The 19324-nt window shown below is 39.0% G+C and overlaps 1 protein-coding gene across 3 annotated transcripts in view; it reads right to left on the bottom strand.

Annotated features, from left to right (window-relative positions):
* The window catches only part of LOC127806966 (uncharacterized), a 31751-nt gene extending 18250 nt beyond the window's left edge, over positions 1-13501 (bottom strand). For 2 of the 3 annotated variants that reach the window (XM_052344616.1, XM_052344611.1), the window contains exons 1-2: positions 12840-13501; positions 9007-11910 (exon numbers count right to left, since the gene is read on the bottom strand). In XM_052344616.1, coding sequence (XP_052200576.1) covers positions 9007-11910; positions 12840-13307 — 3372 coding nt within the window. In that variant the 5' untranslated portion in view covers positions 13308-13501. Of the gene's footprint in view, positions 1-9006; positions 11919-12839 lie in introns of all 3 variants that reach the window. The other variant, XM_052344623.1, reaches the window with a different exon arrangement.
* Between the last annotated feature and the right edge of the window lie 5823 nt (positions 13502-19324).

Genomic DNA, 19324 nt, shown 5'->3' with positions numbered 1-19324 from the left:
ACCTCAAACTAAGAACAAAGCAGATGGTCTAAATCATTTTGCTATGAGATATTTTTTTGATAGACAAAAGATTGGAAAATGTCAAGACCTAGGGTTTTCCTAGGGTTTGGATGGGAAATTGGAAGAATCCGAGGGAGAATTAGACAGAAATAGAGGAAGAACAACAAGAATAGAGGGAGGAAAACATGGGAGAAGAGATTTCTGAGAGAGGAGTACCAAGAGAAAGAGAGAGACAATTCAGATTAACATTCAACAATATGACTAATTCTCCAGGTTACAGCCTATTTATAGGTAAAGGTACAAACCAACAAAGCAGTAAAGTACAACAACTAACTAATACACATGTAATATCCTATGCCTAATCTAACCTTGGGGTCATGACAATCCCCCTCCTTAAGAGGTTTCTTGTTCCAAAGAAACTACAACTTGTCATGTACCTAGGGTTTAACTAGGGTAAGGAACTGAGGAAGATAGATCAAAAGAAATGGGAGGGAATTAGAGAAGAACAGAAAAAGTGACAGAGATTAGGGAGAACCGAGAGAAAGAGATGGAAATTGAGAGAGTTTGAAATCAGATTTCATTCAATAATATTCTTGTATCTCTTGAATTAGATTGGATCAACCTTATATACTGATCTGGTCTGGTAGCTAAGGGTTGGTGCCAATAGGGCTGCCAAATATTCAAATCAAATATAGCTGAAGGCAAGTCTTTTAGGTACAAACCATTGCAACTAAAATACAACTTAAAAAGAAATTCATCTATTATCTAATTACTACAATGTCCCTGGGTCATGACAATTCCCCTCCCCCCCCCCCCGCGAGAGAGTTCTTGTCCCTAAGAACTTGCTGCAATTGGTCCCGTTTCTTCACCCAATCCCAACTTGCTCTTCATCATCTTTTCCATCCTCCAGTCCTTCCATATATAGTAAATGTTTCCTACACCTGTGACTTGAGCTAAACTATTCTCCACATCAGTAGCACGGCCCTGCCTGTCTCCTTTGTTCCATCAAAAGAGACTTGGCAGAATTAGGGTTAGTATAAACCCTATGACTTGGATTTCCTTCCAACTGTGTACTATTTGCATGATGAATTTCAGTTAGGAGTTGGTGTTTCGTCATAAGGGCTTCCACCGATAGCTCTTGCAATGAAGCACCCTCAACTGCTTCCTACACTATCTTAGGCTTCAACATTTTCACCATAAGCCTAAGGACATTGCTCAAGCCACTAATAAAGCTTGAGACAAAATATTCCTCAATCATGTGGGGGTTACGACTCAGCATAGTGATTTCAACTCCTCAAATCTAAGTTGATATTCTTGTATTGTCCCATCTTATTTCAACTTATTAAATTCCTCTACTACATCCATCATGCCATGATCTCCAAACCTCTCGCACAAACTATATCCAGACCAGTCACTTCGATCCTCAATATAGTATTCCTCTACTATATCCAGACCGATCACTTCGATCCTCCACAAACTCAGTCCAATTCACCTTAGTTTTAGTCAGAATACTAACATGAAACTCCTTGGCAATCATATTCATTAAGCCGTTTAGTTTTTTGCCAACATCATCAGAAATTGCACACCCAGCTTCAAAAGAAAGGAATGTCCAAGCTGATGGGATTAGATTATATTATTCAGTACAAGAAAGGAAAGGAAAATGTGGCTGTGGACGCCCTCTCTAGATGTCATGAAGAAGGGAGTTTGGTCACCATTACTGCTTTAGTACTCGAGTGGTGTTAAGAGGTAATAGCCAGTTACGAACGAGACAAGAAAGAAAGGCTTTGTTGGAAAAGGAAACTATCAACCGAGATGGGGATAGAGATTACTCCTTAGTGGGAGGCTTGCTGAGACATCAAGGAAGGCTAGTGGTAGGAAACAATGGTGAACTCAAGAGGAAGATAATACAGTCCCTACATGGGTCTGCTGTGGAGGGACACTCAAGGGTGCAAAATACCTACACACGAGTGAAGCAACTGTTCTTTTGGCCAAGACTCAAAACGAAAGTGAAGAAGTTCGTAGCAGCTTGTGATATCTGCCAGAGGTGCAAGAGTGAAACAGTGGCCTACCCGGGCCTTTTACAGCCACTACCCATTCCGGACCAAGCATGGGAGAGTTTATCTATGGATTGCATTGAGGAACTACCAAAATCGGAAGGTAGGGACAGCATTTTGGTGGTAGTCGACAGGCTAACCAAGTTCACGCACTTTATAGGACTCACACACCCCTTTACAGCCCAAGATGTGGCTAGAGTTTTCTTGGATCAAGTGGTAAAAATGCATGGAGTTCCTAAGACCATAATATCAGACAGAGATAAAAATTTTACCTGCCTTTAATGGAGGGAGCTAATGAGGGCGCTGGGCACAAGGTTGAACATGTCCACGGCTTATCATCCTGAAACGGACGGCTAAACAGAGAGGGTTAATCAAGGGTTGGAAACATACTTAAGATGTGTAAGCTTCCTACATCCTAAGAGCCGGCACAAGTGGTTATCCTTGGCCCAATGGTGATACAACTCTAACCACCACACATCCCTTAAGATGTCCCCATTCGAAGCCCTGTTTGGTTACAAACCGCCTATTTTACCAGCAGTGGGCAACTATTCAACAGTGGCCACCGTGGAGGAATATTTGCAGCAAAGATGGGAGGTTTTGCAGTAGCTAAAAAGGGAGTTAGCTTCAGCTGAAAATAGGATGAAGCAAATTTCGGATCGCAAGAGAAATGAGGAATTTTGAGGTGGGAGAAGAAGTGTATTTGTGACTTCGGTACCCTCATTTGAAGTCTATATCCCGTGAACAAGTGTCCAAGCTCAGCCCTAAATATTATGGGCCCTTTCCCATAATTGCTAAGATCGGACAAGTAGCTTATCGACTGCAACTTCCAGAGAACTCCCACATCCACCTAGTGTTCCATGTGTCCCTCTTGAAGATGTCAGTAGGAGCACAAAGGGTGACTCCCTCCCTACCTACGCTACCTAGGGAAAACCGTGAAGCTCTAGAAGTGGAGGCCATAGTGGGCAGGCGAGTCATTTACCAACAAGGGGCACCACTAATCCATGTATTAGTCAAGTGGCGAGATAAGATGGCTGAGGACAACACTTGGGAGTACCTTCCTGATTTGCTCAAGCAGTTCCCAAGATCAGCCAATCTTCTCAGCATTCTTAAGGACAAAAATTCTTGAACGAGGGGGGAAATGTCACGCTATGAGACATACCTTGGGAATAAATTTTATTTTGATTTCTTGCATTCTGTTAGTATTATTCTATTAGTGTTATTTCAGCCATTTCAATTTCTGTAATGCTATAGTTTGTTAGAGGTTGTTAACTCAAAGGAATCCACGTGCAAGTGGAGCAAGCTGGCAGAGGCGGTTACAACAGCCAGGCTGCAGGGAATCTTCCTTGGCTGGTTGTATAAATTCCCCTCCACCCATTTCCGAAATTTTCATGAAAAAGAATATCAGATCATCCATTCTCTCATAATCTCTTTCTCTCTCTGTTTCTCTTATTTCTCCCTATCTCCTTAATTTCTTCCTCACCTCACCACTTAGTCGTTAGGAAGAAAGAAGGTTTGTTAGGATCAAACCGTGACAGAAAGTCTTGCAAAAGAAACTTTAAGCTCTCATGGTCTGTCTTGATAACAAACCTCCCCCCTCTAAATAATGCCTCAATTTTTCCACAGCTATTAACACATCCAAAAACTCCTTTTCGTAGATGCTAAGCCCCACATGTTTAGCACCAAGAGCCTGGCTGAGAAGGCTAACGGCCTTCCCTCCTACATTAGGACTGCCCCAACCCCTATTGCACAAGCGTCGGTCTCTAAGACAAAAGGCTTGCTGAAATCTGGTAACCCGAGGATAGGTACCCTACTCACCGCCTCCTTCAACCTTTCAAAGGCTGTATCCGCCTTTGGCCCCCAATTAAATCTCTCCTTCTTCAAAAGCTCAGTCAATGGCTTGCTAATGACTCCATAATTCTTAACAAACTGGCGATAATAACCGGTCAATCTAAGGAATCCCCTCAATGCTTTGACTGTCCTTAACCGTGGCCAAGCCACCATGGCTTCCACCTTCTTAGGATTTGTGCTAACTCCTTTTGAGATCAGATGTCCCAAGTATTCCACTTGAATTTGATCGAAAGCACACTTGGCTCTTTTGATAAAGAGCTTATTGGATCTGAGGATTTCAAATGTGGTTCTCAAGTGGCTCAAGTGTTGATCAAAGGAAGGGCTATAAATGAGGATATCATCAAAGAACACTAGTATAAATTTTCAAGTAGGGCTCAAATATTTGATTCATAAGGGATTGAAAAGTGGCTGGAGCATTGGTGAGCCCAAATGACATCACCAAAAATTCAAAATGGTCGCGGTGTATCCTAAAGGCTGTTTTATGGGTATCCTCGAGTCTCATTCTTATTTGATGATAACCCGAGTGTAGGTCCAACTTTGAAAAAAACTTGGCTTGATGGAGTTCATCCAAGAGATCCTCCATTAGTGGTATAGGGAATTTGTCCTTGATAGTCATAGCATTAAGTTGGCGATAATCCACACAAAACCGCCATGACCCATCTTTTTTTTTTACTAGTAGGACAGGGGATGCAAACGGGCTATGGCTGGATTTTATGAAGGACTGTTGCACCATTTCCCTCACCATTTTTTCTATCACTGATTTCTGGACAGGTGGGTAACAGTAGGATCGAATGTTAATGGATTCTGAATTGTGTTTGAGGTTAATGGCATGGTCTAATTCACGGGTAGGAGGAAGGGTTTTCGGTTCCATGAATAAATCCTCAAATTCAATCAACAATTTATCAAGGAGAACCAAATTGTGTACCTGGTCAAGCATTCCCTCCGGTGTGCTGACTTGGAAGTGAATTTCTCCTTGGTTCCCTGTACTGCTCACGTCTTCCTCCATCGCCACAATGGAAAATAATTGAGTTAGATGGTCCCATCGGCTTTTGAACACCTTTTTCAACCTCTTACTAGTGATCAATTTGCAGGTTCCTGCCTCTCTTTCCCCAATTAGAGTCGGTGTTTGTCCTTCTCTTTCAAAAGACACCTCCATCTTGTTGAAGTCAAAATTGATGGGACTAACTCCCTTCATCCAATCACCCCCAAAACCAAATCACAACCTCCCAATTGCAAGAGCCTCAAATCTGCCTCGAACTCCTCTCCTTGCATTTTCCAACAAAAACCATTGCAGGCCGATTTGCTTAATACCCTTTGACTATTGGCCACTGTTACACCCAAGGATGGTGTTCCCGCGAGTGGACACTTCAACCTCCAGGCCATGCCTTCATCAAGAAAGTTGTGGGTACTCCCACTATCTATCAGGATCATGAGGTTTCCCCCCTTGGTCTACCCTTCTACCTTAATAATCTTGTTGTTGGCAACTCCCTTCCATGCATGGAGGGATATTTCCCCATTATCTTCCTCCTCGACCTCCTCTGCGGCTCCTTCTTCCATCCCACTTAGCTCCCTTTCTTCACTTCCTTCCAACAACAAAATCTGCCTCTTACACTGATGGCCAATGTGGTATTTGTCCCCACAACGGAAACAAAGTCCAGCTAGTCTCCTCTGTTCCCTTAATTGCTCCCTAAAAGGCATTGAGCTCAAGCCCGATCCACCTTTACCACCACCGTTCACTTTTGCTGGTTCCCGGCCATATCCTCTTCCTCCTAAGTTAGAGGCCCCTGCCACCATGCCTTTTGCCTGCTACCTCTGTTTTTTTAATAAAGCTTCCACCACCAGTTCTTGTAACCAGGCGTTTTCGGTTGCTTGTTCTATGGTTTGAGGCCTTAGCACCTTTACCATGGGCCTAAGTTCATCATTAAGTCCACTCAAATAGCTGGATACGAAATAGGTTTCTGATAGATGGGGGTTATGCTGGATCATGAGCGATCTCAGCTCCTCAAAACGCATCTGGTATGCCTCCACACTCCCAGTCTATTTGAGTTTATTAAACTCTTCTATTATATCCACCATGCTCCTCTCCCCAAATCTTTCACACAATTTCTCCGAAAGCTCTTCTCATGTACCATTCCTCCTTAGCCTAAGACACCCCTGAAACTAGGCATCCACAGCTTCATTGAAGTAAACTGATGCTAACAACACCCTCTGCCCTTCTAGAATATTATACCAATCAAACATCCTTTCACATTTTCTCAGCCACCAACGGGGGTTGACACCATCGAATGTAGGAATGTCCATCCGAGGCAAGGGGAACCCCGATTGGTGGGGATTAACTGGACCATCCCTTCCCCTATCCAGTAAGCCTTCCACTTCTTCTTCTAGGTCGCCCTCAATCTCCAAGGTGCCCTGTCCCCTATCTCTCCAATTTTCCTGAAGGATTGGCTATGTCCTTTCTCTAGGGGGAAAGTCGGGAGATAAACTTACCCTATTTTGGCGAGCAAACATCATCATAAATTGCTGCATTTGGGCACCCAACTCCTCTCTCACCCTTGCTATGGAACCTTCCAATCTCCACTCTAGACCTTCTATGGAGCTTTCTACCTTGCGATCCATTGTCACGATCACTTCATGATTCCAAGTCGCTCCTAATTCCAATTGTTCAATCTGATTCTGGGTATCGGCCATAGCTGAGCCGAACTGTTGTAGTTGTGACTCCAGCACCTTCGTGTGAGTACCTTCTGCCATGGTTTCAGCTAACAACGCCGAGGACCAGGGCTTTGATACCAATTTGTCACGGTTTGATCCTGACAAGCCTTTTTTCTTCCTATTCGCTATGAATGGGAAGATTTCTTCTAACGACTAAGTAGTGAGGTGATAAAGAAATTAAGGAGATAGGGAGAAATAAGAGAAACAGAGAGAGAAAGAGACTGTGAGAGAATGGATGATCTGATATTCTTTTTCATGAAAATCTCGAAAATGGGTGGAGGGGAATTTATACAACCAGCCAAGGAAGATTCCCTGCAGCCTGGCTGTTGTAACCGCCTCTGCCAGCTTGCTCCACTTGCACGTGGATTCCTTTGAGCTAACAATCTCTAACAAACTACAACATTACAGAAATTGAAATGGCTGAAATAACACTAACAGAATGCAATAAATCAAAATAAAATTTATTCCCAAGATATGTCTCGTAGCGTGACACTTTCTTTGTATTTATCAAGTTCTCTTTGCATCTTGCTTCAAAAATTGTCTTTGCTTGAGTCATCTAAGTTCAATGCAGTACCCAAGGAACGATTGTTATGAATCTGCCTCCTTAGAATCAAGTGGCTCAGTCACAGCTTCTTGCAAATCGATTGAATTCTGCTTTGCTAGGACCGTTTATGATCAGCAATCGTCGATGATCAAATGTGACCTATCGCCAATGATCGCAATTGCTATCTACCTCCAATACGCGCCTTTTTCACTCAATTAATTTGTCCTGTTGAAACCTTCGAATTTTACGAAAACAATCTCCTGAAACAGGCTTGACTCTGATAGCACCTCCTACAATTGATCGCCTCTGTTGCAACTTCATAAAAATTGCCTTTAATCAGCTTTCGAGGATAGCCTAGCTCTAATACCAAATGTCACAACCTAGGGTCTTCCTAGGGTTTGGATGGGAAATTGGAAGAATTCGAGGGAGAATTAGATAGAAATGGAGGGAGGACACGGAGATCGGAAGAGAGAACAGAGAACTAAGAGAGAAATTAGGGAGAACCGAGAGAAAGAGAGAGACAATTCAGATTATCATTCAACAATATGACTAATTATCTAGACTACAGCCTATTTATAAGCTTTCTAGGTAAAGGTACAAACCAGCAAAGCAGTAAGTTACAACAACTAACTAATACATATAATATCCTACGCCTAATCTACCCTTGGGGTCGTGATAGAAATGCACCACAAAAAAGGGGTGAAGCCTAAACAAAAAGGAAGACCAAACAAAAACTAAAAGAGTTCATTCAGAAAATGAGACGAGAAGAAAAGGAATGACGAACCAAGCCATAACAACGCCAATCCTTCAAAGGGTCCACTATTCCTCCCCCTCCACATGTGCCAAGACACAAAAAATTGGAAGAAGAGTCCAAAACTTTCTCGAGCTGCAAGATGAAAACCCTTGCCCCTAGCTAACCAAAAATCTAGCACTGAACTCAACATGACCCAGTAGATACCAAGCCACTGAAAAAAAAATAAAAAATAGTACCACACATCCAATCAAAGTATCAAATAATGCCGATGCAAATCATCCAGAGACTCACTATTAACCTCAAACATAAAACATCAATGAAACAAAAACTACTTTGTTCCTTCGGTTATCAACAATAAGTATAGTTTCAAAAGCAACTGACCAATCTAAAGCAATCCATTCTAGGGGGCACTCTCAACCTCCAGATAGCTTCTCCAACATTTTATTATCAGGGAATTAGCATCTTAACATGATCCTTATATCATTGAGGAGATTAATGACATCAGTGCTCTAACAACAAACAGGGAATGGCAGTAGGGAAAAGATGACCAAATAAGATGATTTCACACAAACACCAATTTGATGTTCTTAAAAGATCAAATATTGCATTTTTAATACTGATACAAGCTCTGTTCCAGCCAGTCAAAAATCCCATTCAAAGTGATGAAAACAGTCGAGCCACAAGCATAGCCATATGATGTAACAGTCAAACATACACTTCACCAAATGGGTTGTATCATTGCAAGGGTGTACACAGTAGAACAATAAAAGGATAATTTTAAACCTCCTTTCAAGTTTCCCAATTTGCTATTTGGCAGTGCAGTTATCATTTTAGTATATGATATCTGAGTCAGAAATGCAGACCCCCTATCTATATGGAATGATAAAAAACCATCCTGCAAGGTACAAAAGGAACTGCATCTTTTTACAAGACTCGGAGTCAAATTCCTCTTTTATACAGGGATAACTCCATGTTCCCAGATAGGCATCAATAATCAGATCTCCAAACAGTAGAAATTAGGTCAACAGGCTATATCAGATGAGTTCACAAGAGTTTCAGGCAATCAGATAAAGAGGCTGGTGTTCAAGAGTGCATACCAAAAAGATCCTCCGGAGCTGTGATATTGTTCCAGCAAATTTAATCTTAGAGGAATCATTCTTATTCTTGGAGATCCTACAGTGCGGACAGTTCATGTAAATTGGTAAATTTCTATTCAACAAGGAGAAAGCACCGTCATCCAGGTCAATAGAATGAAGGCTCCGTTCATGATTTTTGGCAAAATCATTAACTGATGAGACGCCGAGATAGCTCTGGGTCTGTTCTTTTCCTGCACTAGAAAACTGCACCATCCCATTCAAGTATTGGCTATTGGCTGCTATCTCTTTCATCTTGTTCAGATTTCTCACCTTATGAACTGTACCAGTATTCATCACATTTGAGTCCCTGTGGGCTTTGTTATGGCTACCATTCTTATCCACTTTGGAAAGATCTGCCCTTTTATTGTCAAAATTTTCCACAGCTGATGGGGGATAAGATTCTTCAGAGGATGAATGTGGAGAACCAAGTTCATTGAGAAGCTCTGGGGTTAATATGAACCGGTGGCCATGGGGGCACTCGTACTCAACCCCAACATACAATATTACATGTTTCAGAGGAGTGCTTAATTTGTTCTTTTCACCAGTATTCATGTTCACTGGAACAACATTGCTACCTATCTGTAAAAACGGATTGCCATTTGTATAACCATTGGCACCAATTGCATTTTCATTTATGTGTTCCTGAATAGCAGAGATGCCTTCTGATTTTTGAGATCGTTGATAATCAGCAGTTTGATGATCCTGTTCTGCACCCCAATCTCTTGCCAGAACTTGCTTCATGCCTTTTCCCAAACCTGCTGAAAGTTGCTTCCTTGACTGTAAAGGAGGGAAGCTTGAAACAGCAACTGCTGATCCAGCAACAACCTCTGAAAAAGGTTTCTTCATTGCAAAATTAGGAACAGCTTTGCGAAAATTGATCTTTTTATCATCAACCTGACTGTTTTCTGAGGGAAGCTTTCTTTGAGTTTCAGCTTCACTCTGCGATTTTTCCATATTCATACGAGTATCAGATTTCTTTACATCTGCACATCCAAGAGATGCATCCAGGGGTTCTGTACTTAACCTAATTACTGAACCTTGCTGCCCAGCACTTGCAAATGAACCTTTTTGGTATTTGGGTTTCTCAAGAAAAATTGTACACTTCAACAGAAACCTCTGAGCAGCACAGAATCCACTCTGAAGTAAGCCTTTTGCAGGCTCATAGTACCTCGCACTGCCAACTCGAACCAAACTCCATGAGGATGGCTCAATTGGTCCTGTGTTTTTTACCTGTGGTAATTGGAATGCAGGAAGAAGTTTATCACAGTCTGCAGAACAAATGGAAGTAGCATTAGCTGTTTCAAAATCAAATGGATCAGATCGCAATTGCCGTGAACGGCCACAAGAACAAGCTTGAAGGAAAAAGAATCCGCTTGAATGTGGCTTGATCATGTCTCCTGAAACCAACCCAGCTGTTTCAACATCATGTCTCTGGTGCATACATGGTTTCCCTGTCAAACTGACTGCATCACAGAGTTGTCTTCCTGACTTCCAAATGGATGTGCACTCATCCTCCAATTTTCTCATGAAGAGTTGCACTGCAGGTCCCTTGACCATTGAATGGAAAGCACGCAAAGCCTTCTCCAAGTGGGCTTCATGCTTTGAAGTTGGATAGCAAGGAGGCAATTCATTTAGATAAACTTCCTTTGCAGCTGGAAGGGCTCTTTCACACCACAATGTAGAAAATTTAAGGTTAAGTCCTTTACCGCTCTCCAAAGTAGACACTGCAATATCTAGGGGATCTGTAACTCTTTGAACATTTCCTTCAACTGGCGGTGCAACACTGCTTTTTTGACGCATTTTTCTTTTAATGCTTTCAGGTTCAACTATGAATCCACGTTTCGCAGAAAGAATGCCTTTTAGTATGAGTTGACTAGAAGATAACCAATTATCCATATGAGGAAGTTCAGGAGTACTAAAAGTCTTCCCAGATGCAACTGAGGCTGCAGCTGCTGCAGCCGCAGCAACAGCCACCATACCAACACCAGCAGCTGAGCCACTGCTGGTATTAGCAACCAACCCCCCTTTCCCTCTTAGAATATCGGCCTGCCTGCAGATAAACTCTTTCACAGTTACAATATCCTCTTTGTTTGAACTCTGGCAATAGTTTTCTAGCAAAAGGGCATCAGAGGTTGCCTTGCCATTTAAAACATCCTCCACAAGGCAAGTAGCAAAATCAAGAGATTCACCTCTCTGATTTGAAGATCTACCCAACAAAGCAACTGCCTTGGATGCATCAAGTGAAAATAAAGGTGCAGCATTCGATATCCCAGCACTTCTTGAACCAGTATGACTACCTTCAGAACCTGTAAGTGTCCTACATTTTTTAATCAAAAAACGGATCTGCGCTTCAAGGGAAGACTGCAATTTCTTCCACAATCCACCTTCAGATTTATTCACAGGGCGTGCTAGGACAACAACTGGTCCTGATCCTTTCATAGGCAAGTTTAGCCTAGCTGAACTACCTAAACTTGAATATGGGTTCAATGACGACATGTCTACTAACTCCTCTGCACTAGAACCATGAGTTATATCTGAGAAATCATCAAGAAAGACAAAAAGTATCACAGGAGCACACTGTCCTGGAAACAAAGAGGTGTATGAACCTATTCCCGACATAAATGAAATAGCCGAAGCATTGCGAATGCTACCACTTCTACCAGGAGAGTGATTGGTAGAAGATGTTCCCAACACAGATGTTCTTGATGATGAAGAAGAATGAGGTCTATATGCCAATGGTTGTGTAGCTTGAGATTTCACAAATGGAGCCATTGCATGTTTGGCAGCTTGTAAAATTCGAAATTTCTTCAAGATCTGGGTATCTAGGCATGACCCCTCCTGAATAAATATGATAACATGGCAAACCTGCATTGCTACGCTAAATTTAGTCCCTTGTTATGCATCAAATGTTTGTACACTTTCAGGAATTTATCAACTATATGCTAGACTAAATCCCAGAGAAATCAGTTTGGAACTTATGGTTACTGTGACACTCTTATTCTTGTTCTTTGATCAGGGAACTTTTCTCTAAGGTAAAAATAAACAACTAATACAAACTTGATAAAACTTTCAATTTCAATTTTTCAGTTTCACGGTGACAACCAATAACCCAGTCATGAAAAATTGTACGATTCCTGAGAAGGTTAATATTACATGTTGCCTCGGTTAAATCAGACGGGAATAAGCCTGGACAACCTGCACAAAGCGATTGGGTCTTTTGTATGTCTACATAGAATTTAGAGGCAATTTTGTCTCAGCAAAGCTTAAAAATTATGACTGTGATTATTGAGTATGAAATTTTATATTGCAGAAATAAATGTAAACAAATAGAATGTTTTCACTCTTTCTTTTCTTTTGTTTCTGTTTTTTAGGCCCCAAAAGGTTGTAATGGTGGACAGAGTTCTTAATGGTTCAACTGCCAGCGATAGATTTTGCATTTAATTCCTGATGCTCAATTCTGTCATATATACTGCAGTTTAAACCACGAATTACTACGGCAAGCTTACTTTCCCATATGAAATTCAACTTTTGCCTATTTTGGGCTTATTACAAATTTTAAGCCATAAACAAGAATTTATTTCTTTGCATTGAGAGAAGTAGATACTGGAGCATACCACACTTCGGAAACATCGATATAACTAAATCAGTGTATTGCTCTCCCTGACCTAGTTTTTGACTTATTTTGGATTGTATAATCATTAAGGTATGACACCATGACTACTAAAAAATAGAATTAACTTATACAACCAACCGGCATTAAAACAGATTGAAACAAATTAGAAAGAAAAACTCACAGAGAACATGAAAAGCATCCCTTGGAGATCACCAAAATCGCGCTCTTCCAGTTCTGATTCAAAACTGGAAGACGAGGGCTCGGAAAAACCCTCCATTGCCGGACATCCGGTTAAAGAAAACTGCAAATAGAGTATACCCTTTTCTTCCTCATGGTAGTAACTAATTCTCCTGTATTTAAAAAAATTCTTCACCTCTTCCCCATTATCCGCTTTATCAATGCTGAAAACCTTGTCGAAATTGCCGGAACCGAACACATTGGCGTCGATGACGCGGTTGATTAGCTGGGTCACGTCGCCGTGCCGCCTCGCGATGAAGCCAACGACGACGACGCCGTCTTGGGGAGGAGCCGGCGGTTGGGTTGAGTGATCTGGGCGGGGTGGAAGAGGAGAAGTGGATTGGGCTTGGGCTGCTTTCGGGTTTGGCGGGCGGATTAGGACTCGCATGGAAGGCTGATTGGGCGAGTCCATGGTGGGTCTGAACTGGTCGTGTTTATTTGCGTTCGACCGCCATGGGAGTAAGGGCAGAGTGCAAAGCTGTCTTTCTGGTTTCTGGGTTTTGGACAAAGGACCACGAACTTCTCCCCCTCTCTCTCTCTCTTCGCTCGCTCCCTCTCTCTCGGCACAAATCTGACGAAACGATTATTGCCAGCAAGGCCTGCAAGTGGTGAAACTACCAAGACGACATTACTTTTATACAAATTACACTTTGTCCCTTTATTTGCTGGAAAACTCGCAATTCCCTTCCTACACACACAATCTCAATACTTAAAATAAAGTTCAAAAGATGTTATGTTTTGGGTTTTGTTTGGCGTGTCACAGGGCCAAATGGAGTTTTTCGTGAACTATCACGAAAGCGGAGGTTAACCATCCTTTTCTGAGTAATAATTCTAAACAATTTAAATTATATACCTAAAATATAAAACGTTTAGGACTACCTTAACACATGATTAGCCATTGACATTGGAAATTCATAGTTCATGATAGACAAATGGGTTTTAGATAAATTTTTTATTAACATTTTAGATAATAATGTGAGTAGTTTTAGCATATTTTACTTTGTCTATAACTAACTTAATTAATTAGTCCTAATAAATTATTTGACGTTTATTCAATTCGCACTATTCTTTTGAATTGATTTTAATATTGAGATTATTCATATTATTTAAGTTCCACACTTTACTCGAGTTAAGAATAAGTTGGTCTCTTTTTCTTTTCTTTATAGTACACGAGTTATTGACACACTTAGTATATTATTTAATTTCGCATAGTCATTTAACATGCATGGATTGAAATTAAATTTGGATTTGTCGTTTAACATGTACTCACTTCATTGAATTTTTTTGTTGGTTTCTTATGCATAATAAACTTCTTACAAATACGATGTTTGCTTAGATATTACGAGATAGATAACTGAGATCGATGTAATCACCACTATTATTATCTCACTTGTAACTATCCAAGCTCACAATTGTTTAAATTTTAAAATACAAATATTAGTTTTTGTTCAAAATCTAAATTTATTAGAATATCAAATAAATAATTAGCATGAGCATAACTATTATTGAAATAAATATTTAAAATAACACAATTTTATAAGTTTAAGGTTTTGGTATACCAAAATGAGTGTTTGGTTAAACTTAAAATAAAAATAGATATATTATTATGTTAATTAAACTATTTATTTTGTGCACACAATGACGCTCATAAATTTAGTATCAAAACTTAAAAAGACAAACCCTAAAATACATCCGTTATCGGAGTAATTAAAAGACACAATAAATCATAAATACCAAAATGTCTAAGAGTTACATTTCAGCAAAGTAACTTAGATGATATTAACATGTATATTGATTGTCACTTCAATTTTAGTTTGATTCTAGTAATTTTATTGATCACCTTAAATTATTTGATGAAATAGTGAGCCCGTAACTAGTGATAGGCATTTTATATGTAACATATATTACCCAAAGCATTGCACTGTTATATGTAAACAATAAAAAAATAAAATTAACCACCGAGTGATTAATAATGGTTATAAGTTATTAAGTGTTTGAATCTTAAGAACACCCATTTCAATATTTCTCATGGTTTAGTGGTATTATTATTCATATATATGATCCAATTTAACAACAGGGAGGGTTCATAATGTTACCAATAATGTAGAGTAATAATGGTGTGGCATAAATTCATTTTGGTGTACATAAAAGGCAAATAATTTAAGAAATTATTAACCAGGAAAATTAATAATACTATCATCTTAAATCTCAATCAACATTTAATCTAGAAGATAATCACTAGCTTTTTTATAATAATACAAATAATTTTTAAGTTATTCAAACCAAAATATGTATCTCAAAATTTGAAATTTATTGAAACTTTTGAAGAAATTGAGTAGCATTAAACCTATTTTTTGGCCTTAATATCTTGTGAAGGTTTTAAAGCAAAAACTTATAATTTTTGAACAATCTCAAAAAATTTAGTCAAGCAGAGTGTCGTTCTAATGGACCAGATATATTCAATAACTATATTTCAAATAAAAATAACATATTTAGTCTGCCACAATAAAAATATAATAGACCAAAGTGTCTCGTAATGCAATATTAATATTTCAAGTTATGGTTAGTTGACCAAACTTACATGAATAGTCAACTAAATATAGGTCGTGTGTCTTTCATTTAGGAGTCATTAGTATAGTTGATTAAATGTTGTAGAGTAGTTGACCAAAGTTATATGGTGTTGTTTTAAAAGTTTTGAAATTTCAATTTAGTTGGCCAAAGATAATATTTAATCGACAAAAACCTTCATATTGAAGACAATTTATTACAAATAGTTTGGTTGATTAAAGTCCAAGTTTTAAAATATTAAATAATTGAGTATGATTATTCTGATAAACTAGTTTAATCGATCAAAACTTTAGTTTGATTAATCAAAAATTATCAAAATCAAAATATAAATTTATAAAAGTATGATTCTTGTCTTGTTTATCAAATACATTATTCACTCTTTATCTCACACATACTTAAATTATTTTACTTGATAAGTTGTACATGATTTTTATGAATTAAATAAATATTTTATCATTTGACTTTACAAGGCAGATTTGAAAATCATCATAAGATATATATTTTTTTCACCTAAATGCCCATAAATAGTCTATATCACTATTTTGCCTCCAAAATATTTTTTCTCTTATTTACTGCAAAATAAAAATTACTTTATAACTGATCTCTTTATATTTTAATAAGAGGTATTAATGGTTGTTGTAACGTCCCGTTAATGGTAATTTAAATTAATTTTTGGGTTATTTGATTTAAAAGAAATATTAAAATAATTTATTGTGATTAAATAAAATTAAATTATGTGATTTTAAGAGAAAAATTGAAATAAATTCAATTGTGGGATTTTTTATAAGTTCTGGGTGTTACTGTAATTAATTTAGTGGGTGTTTGTGTATTTAATGAAAGTTTGGGAGTGCTGGTGTGAATTGCGAAAGAGGTCGAAAGTCACTTCAAATATAACTTGATGCATATATAGGTTGAAGAGGTGGGCATGCACGAGGGGTGGATTTTTGGGTTGATTTAATCAGTCCAAGGACGTCGAAACGACGTCGTTTCGAAGGAGGCGGTGGCCTCCCCCAGCGGCCTGCCGCGTGCTGCCACGTGGCGCCCCCTTCCCTTGCTTCTTTTGACCGCGTTTAAGCCCAAATTTGGGCGTGAATTCAAGCAGCAAACAGTAAAAAAATTTATAGAAAGCAGCAACGTGCGCACGAAGGAAAATTGAGGAATTGGGCTTCAAAAAATCGGATTAAACTCCGTTTAATCTCAGATTTAATTATCCAGGTATGTAATTAAACTAGTAATTAATATTCTGTGCGGTTAAAATTTTATTTGGAGCCCAATTTTATTAATTTTGTTAATAATTAAAATATTACAGTTTGTATAACGTTGACTGCGTTTGGTCAAATTGAGCCTAAGGCTATCTTCGGAAAGACAAGTTCTCTATACCCTCGTTGTCGATTCTTTCGTTATCAATTTATTTGACCTCCATTCGTTGGATTTGGCTGTTAATAAATTATGAAATTTAAATGGTGTATTAATAATTTAATTTATTAACCTAGTTTTGAGGGTATTATTCGTTGGTTGCCTACGGAGATTTATACCACCCCCAAGCCTATGGGAATGATGTTGTACTCACTCGGGGCTAGGTTCTTAGCTGTCGGGTATTATTAATGGATTTTCGATTATTTATTGGCTAGAGCGGTTGGGCAGTGGGGGCAATGGTTAGCTAATCGGTGACGGTGCGACTGTCGTACGGTCTATCTTAGATCGTTAGATGGTCTCTCCTAGTCACGGACCGCTGACCGGTGTCAACCACTGCTGACTAGCTCTGCCGTTATGTGATTATAGTATGCATGATTATGTTTTATTCTTGTTGCATGGTTTGGTATACACATGGGTACGGGCTGCATTATGGGATTATCATGATTTGGTTATGCTTGATCACGGACATTCTAGTTTGGTCAGGTTGCATCCAGCACGGGCATATGTATCGCGTGTGATTTACTACATGGGCAGAACATGGCTTGATACCTGAATGTATGGGCGCCTTGTATCACGTTGATGCTTATTACGCCTTGCATTTTATATGCATTGCATGGTTACTGGTAGTTATTAGTTCTCGGTCGGGAGTACCGTTCCAAGGGAGCCTATGGCTCGGCTGTCGAGAGTACCGGCAGGGATACGGGTGACGGGAGTACCGCATCGGGACAGTGCGCACAGGTTTGTTGGGGATCCATGTTGCCTTTCAAGACAACGGTAGGTTGGTTTGGGACTTGGGTGCCAGGTGTTTTATGTGGGCCCCGAGGACCGGTATGTGTTTTATTATGGTGCACTGTTGCCTTGTTGCGTCACATGGCTTGTGTGTACATGTGGGTTTATATTTTGGGTGATCTCCTCTTCTGTTTCATTTACCGATTTCTTTTCATATAAACTTGCTGAGTCTTGCGATTCACCTTGCTTTCCATCATTCCAGGTAAGGGTAAAGCAAAAGTCGAGGGCGAGGACCGCGCCACCTAGCAACCAGCCGTGTCGGTAGGGTGTACAGTTATCTACCCCTGTCTTCTCTGATGTTTTGTTAGGAGTTCTGACTCTCATTTTTTACTGTACCCGGTTGTTTCTTATATCTTTTATTGTTAGCACAGGTGTCTGTATATGTTTATATACTCATTGACTGCTGTTCCAGCAGGGTACTTGTGGGCGTGCATGTATATTGTTTTGCTTCTTCTATTGTAATTTTTCGTATGTATGCATACTAAGATATTTTTGTCTTGTGTTTATTTCTCTTTCCCTTTTGTAAATGCTTCCGTTCGGATAGAACAAGCGGTTGGAATATCCGAGCGGGGGTGCTTACAATTATTCTTTTGCTTATCTTTTTACCAATTATTTTCACTTTAATTTTCAAAAATTATACCTCAATATTTGTAGGAATTTTACAAACCACAAATGTTAAATTTCTTATTTGTTGCTTGGTCCGTTTGACTCATTCATATTTAAGTTAAGATTTATCTATAATTTATTTTTTCCTACAAAGTTGAAAGATTTGCCAGATTGATGGAGACTTTTCATAAAATTCAAAATATTTTCATCATTTTTTGTCTTTAACAACTTAAATGTGATAAAAGGGCTATAAATGAGCATAATTCACCAACATTTGAATTTGATTATTTAATTTTTAAATCGTGCATTTAAAGCCGAAGGCATTCAATATTTAAACATTTGATTGAGTTATATCAATGTTGTATATTTATTATCATTGATAATTATAAAAGGTTGTGAGTAATTTATTGTGTGTTTCAATAATTGACACATGAAGAGATCTTATATTGTAAGGTATTACAACTTGCTACAAGGAAACCTTATTAGCAAGAAAATTTGTAATGAGAGTATAATTATTGAATATAAACAATGATTGTTTTTGTTTATTCATAGTAAAACCTTTAAAGTCTTGATTTGAAAAAAATAAGACATAAGCTCTTAAAGTTGAGCTTCTATAAATCTTGTTGTATTTGTACTTAGTTCAAAAGGTGAAATCGCTCATCCCGGGCATCTCCACACCCGGCCCGACAGGACGTGAGGGAGGTTAATCATAGTGACCTAGCCGGACGCAGTGGCTAGACTCAGACTCACTGCGCACAAGGAGCCCCCCTCACTTTGGAGAGAGGTACCCCCATACTGCCGCTTACGAGACTCGATCTTCGATCTTGGTCCAAAATTCACCACGGAAGACACTTTGTTGTATTTGTACTTAGTTGTGTTCTTACTTGTTCATGTATATTCTTCAATATATTACATTTTAAATCAATCTTACTTAACCAAAAATTTGACAAAAAAATCTTAAATATTTATAAAACCCAATTAATCCCTTATTTAAGTTATTATTCTCAACATAATACTAGACCATTGATCCATGTATACTAAGGGCTTAAG

The sequence above is a fragment of the Diospyros lotus genome, chromosome 1 (assembly GCF_014633365.1).
Source record: "Diospyros lotus cultivar Yz01 chromosome 1, ASM1463336v1, whole genome shotgun sequence".
NCBI lineage: Eukaryota > Viridiplantae > Streptophyta > Magnoliopsida > Ericales > Ebenaceae > Diospyros > Diospyros lotus.
This window is presented reverse-complemented; position numbering and strand designations above follow the sequence as displayed.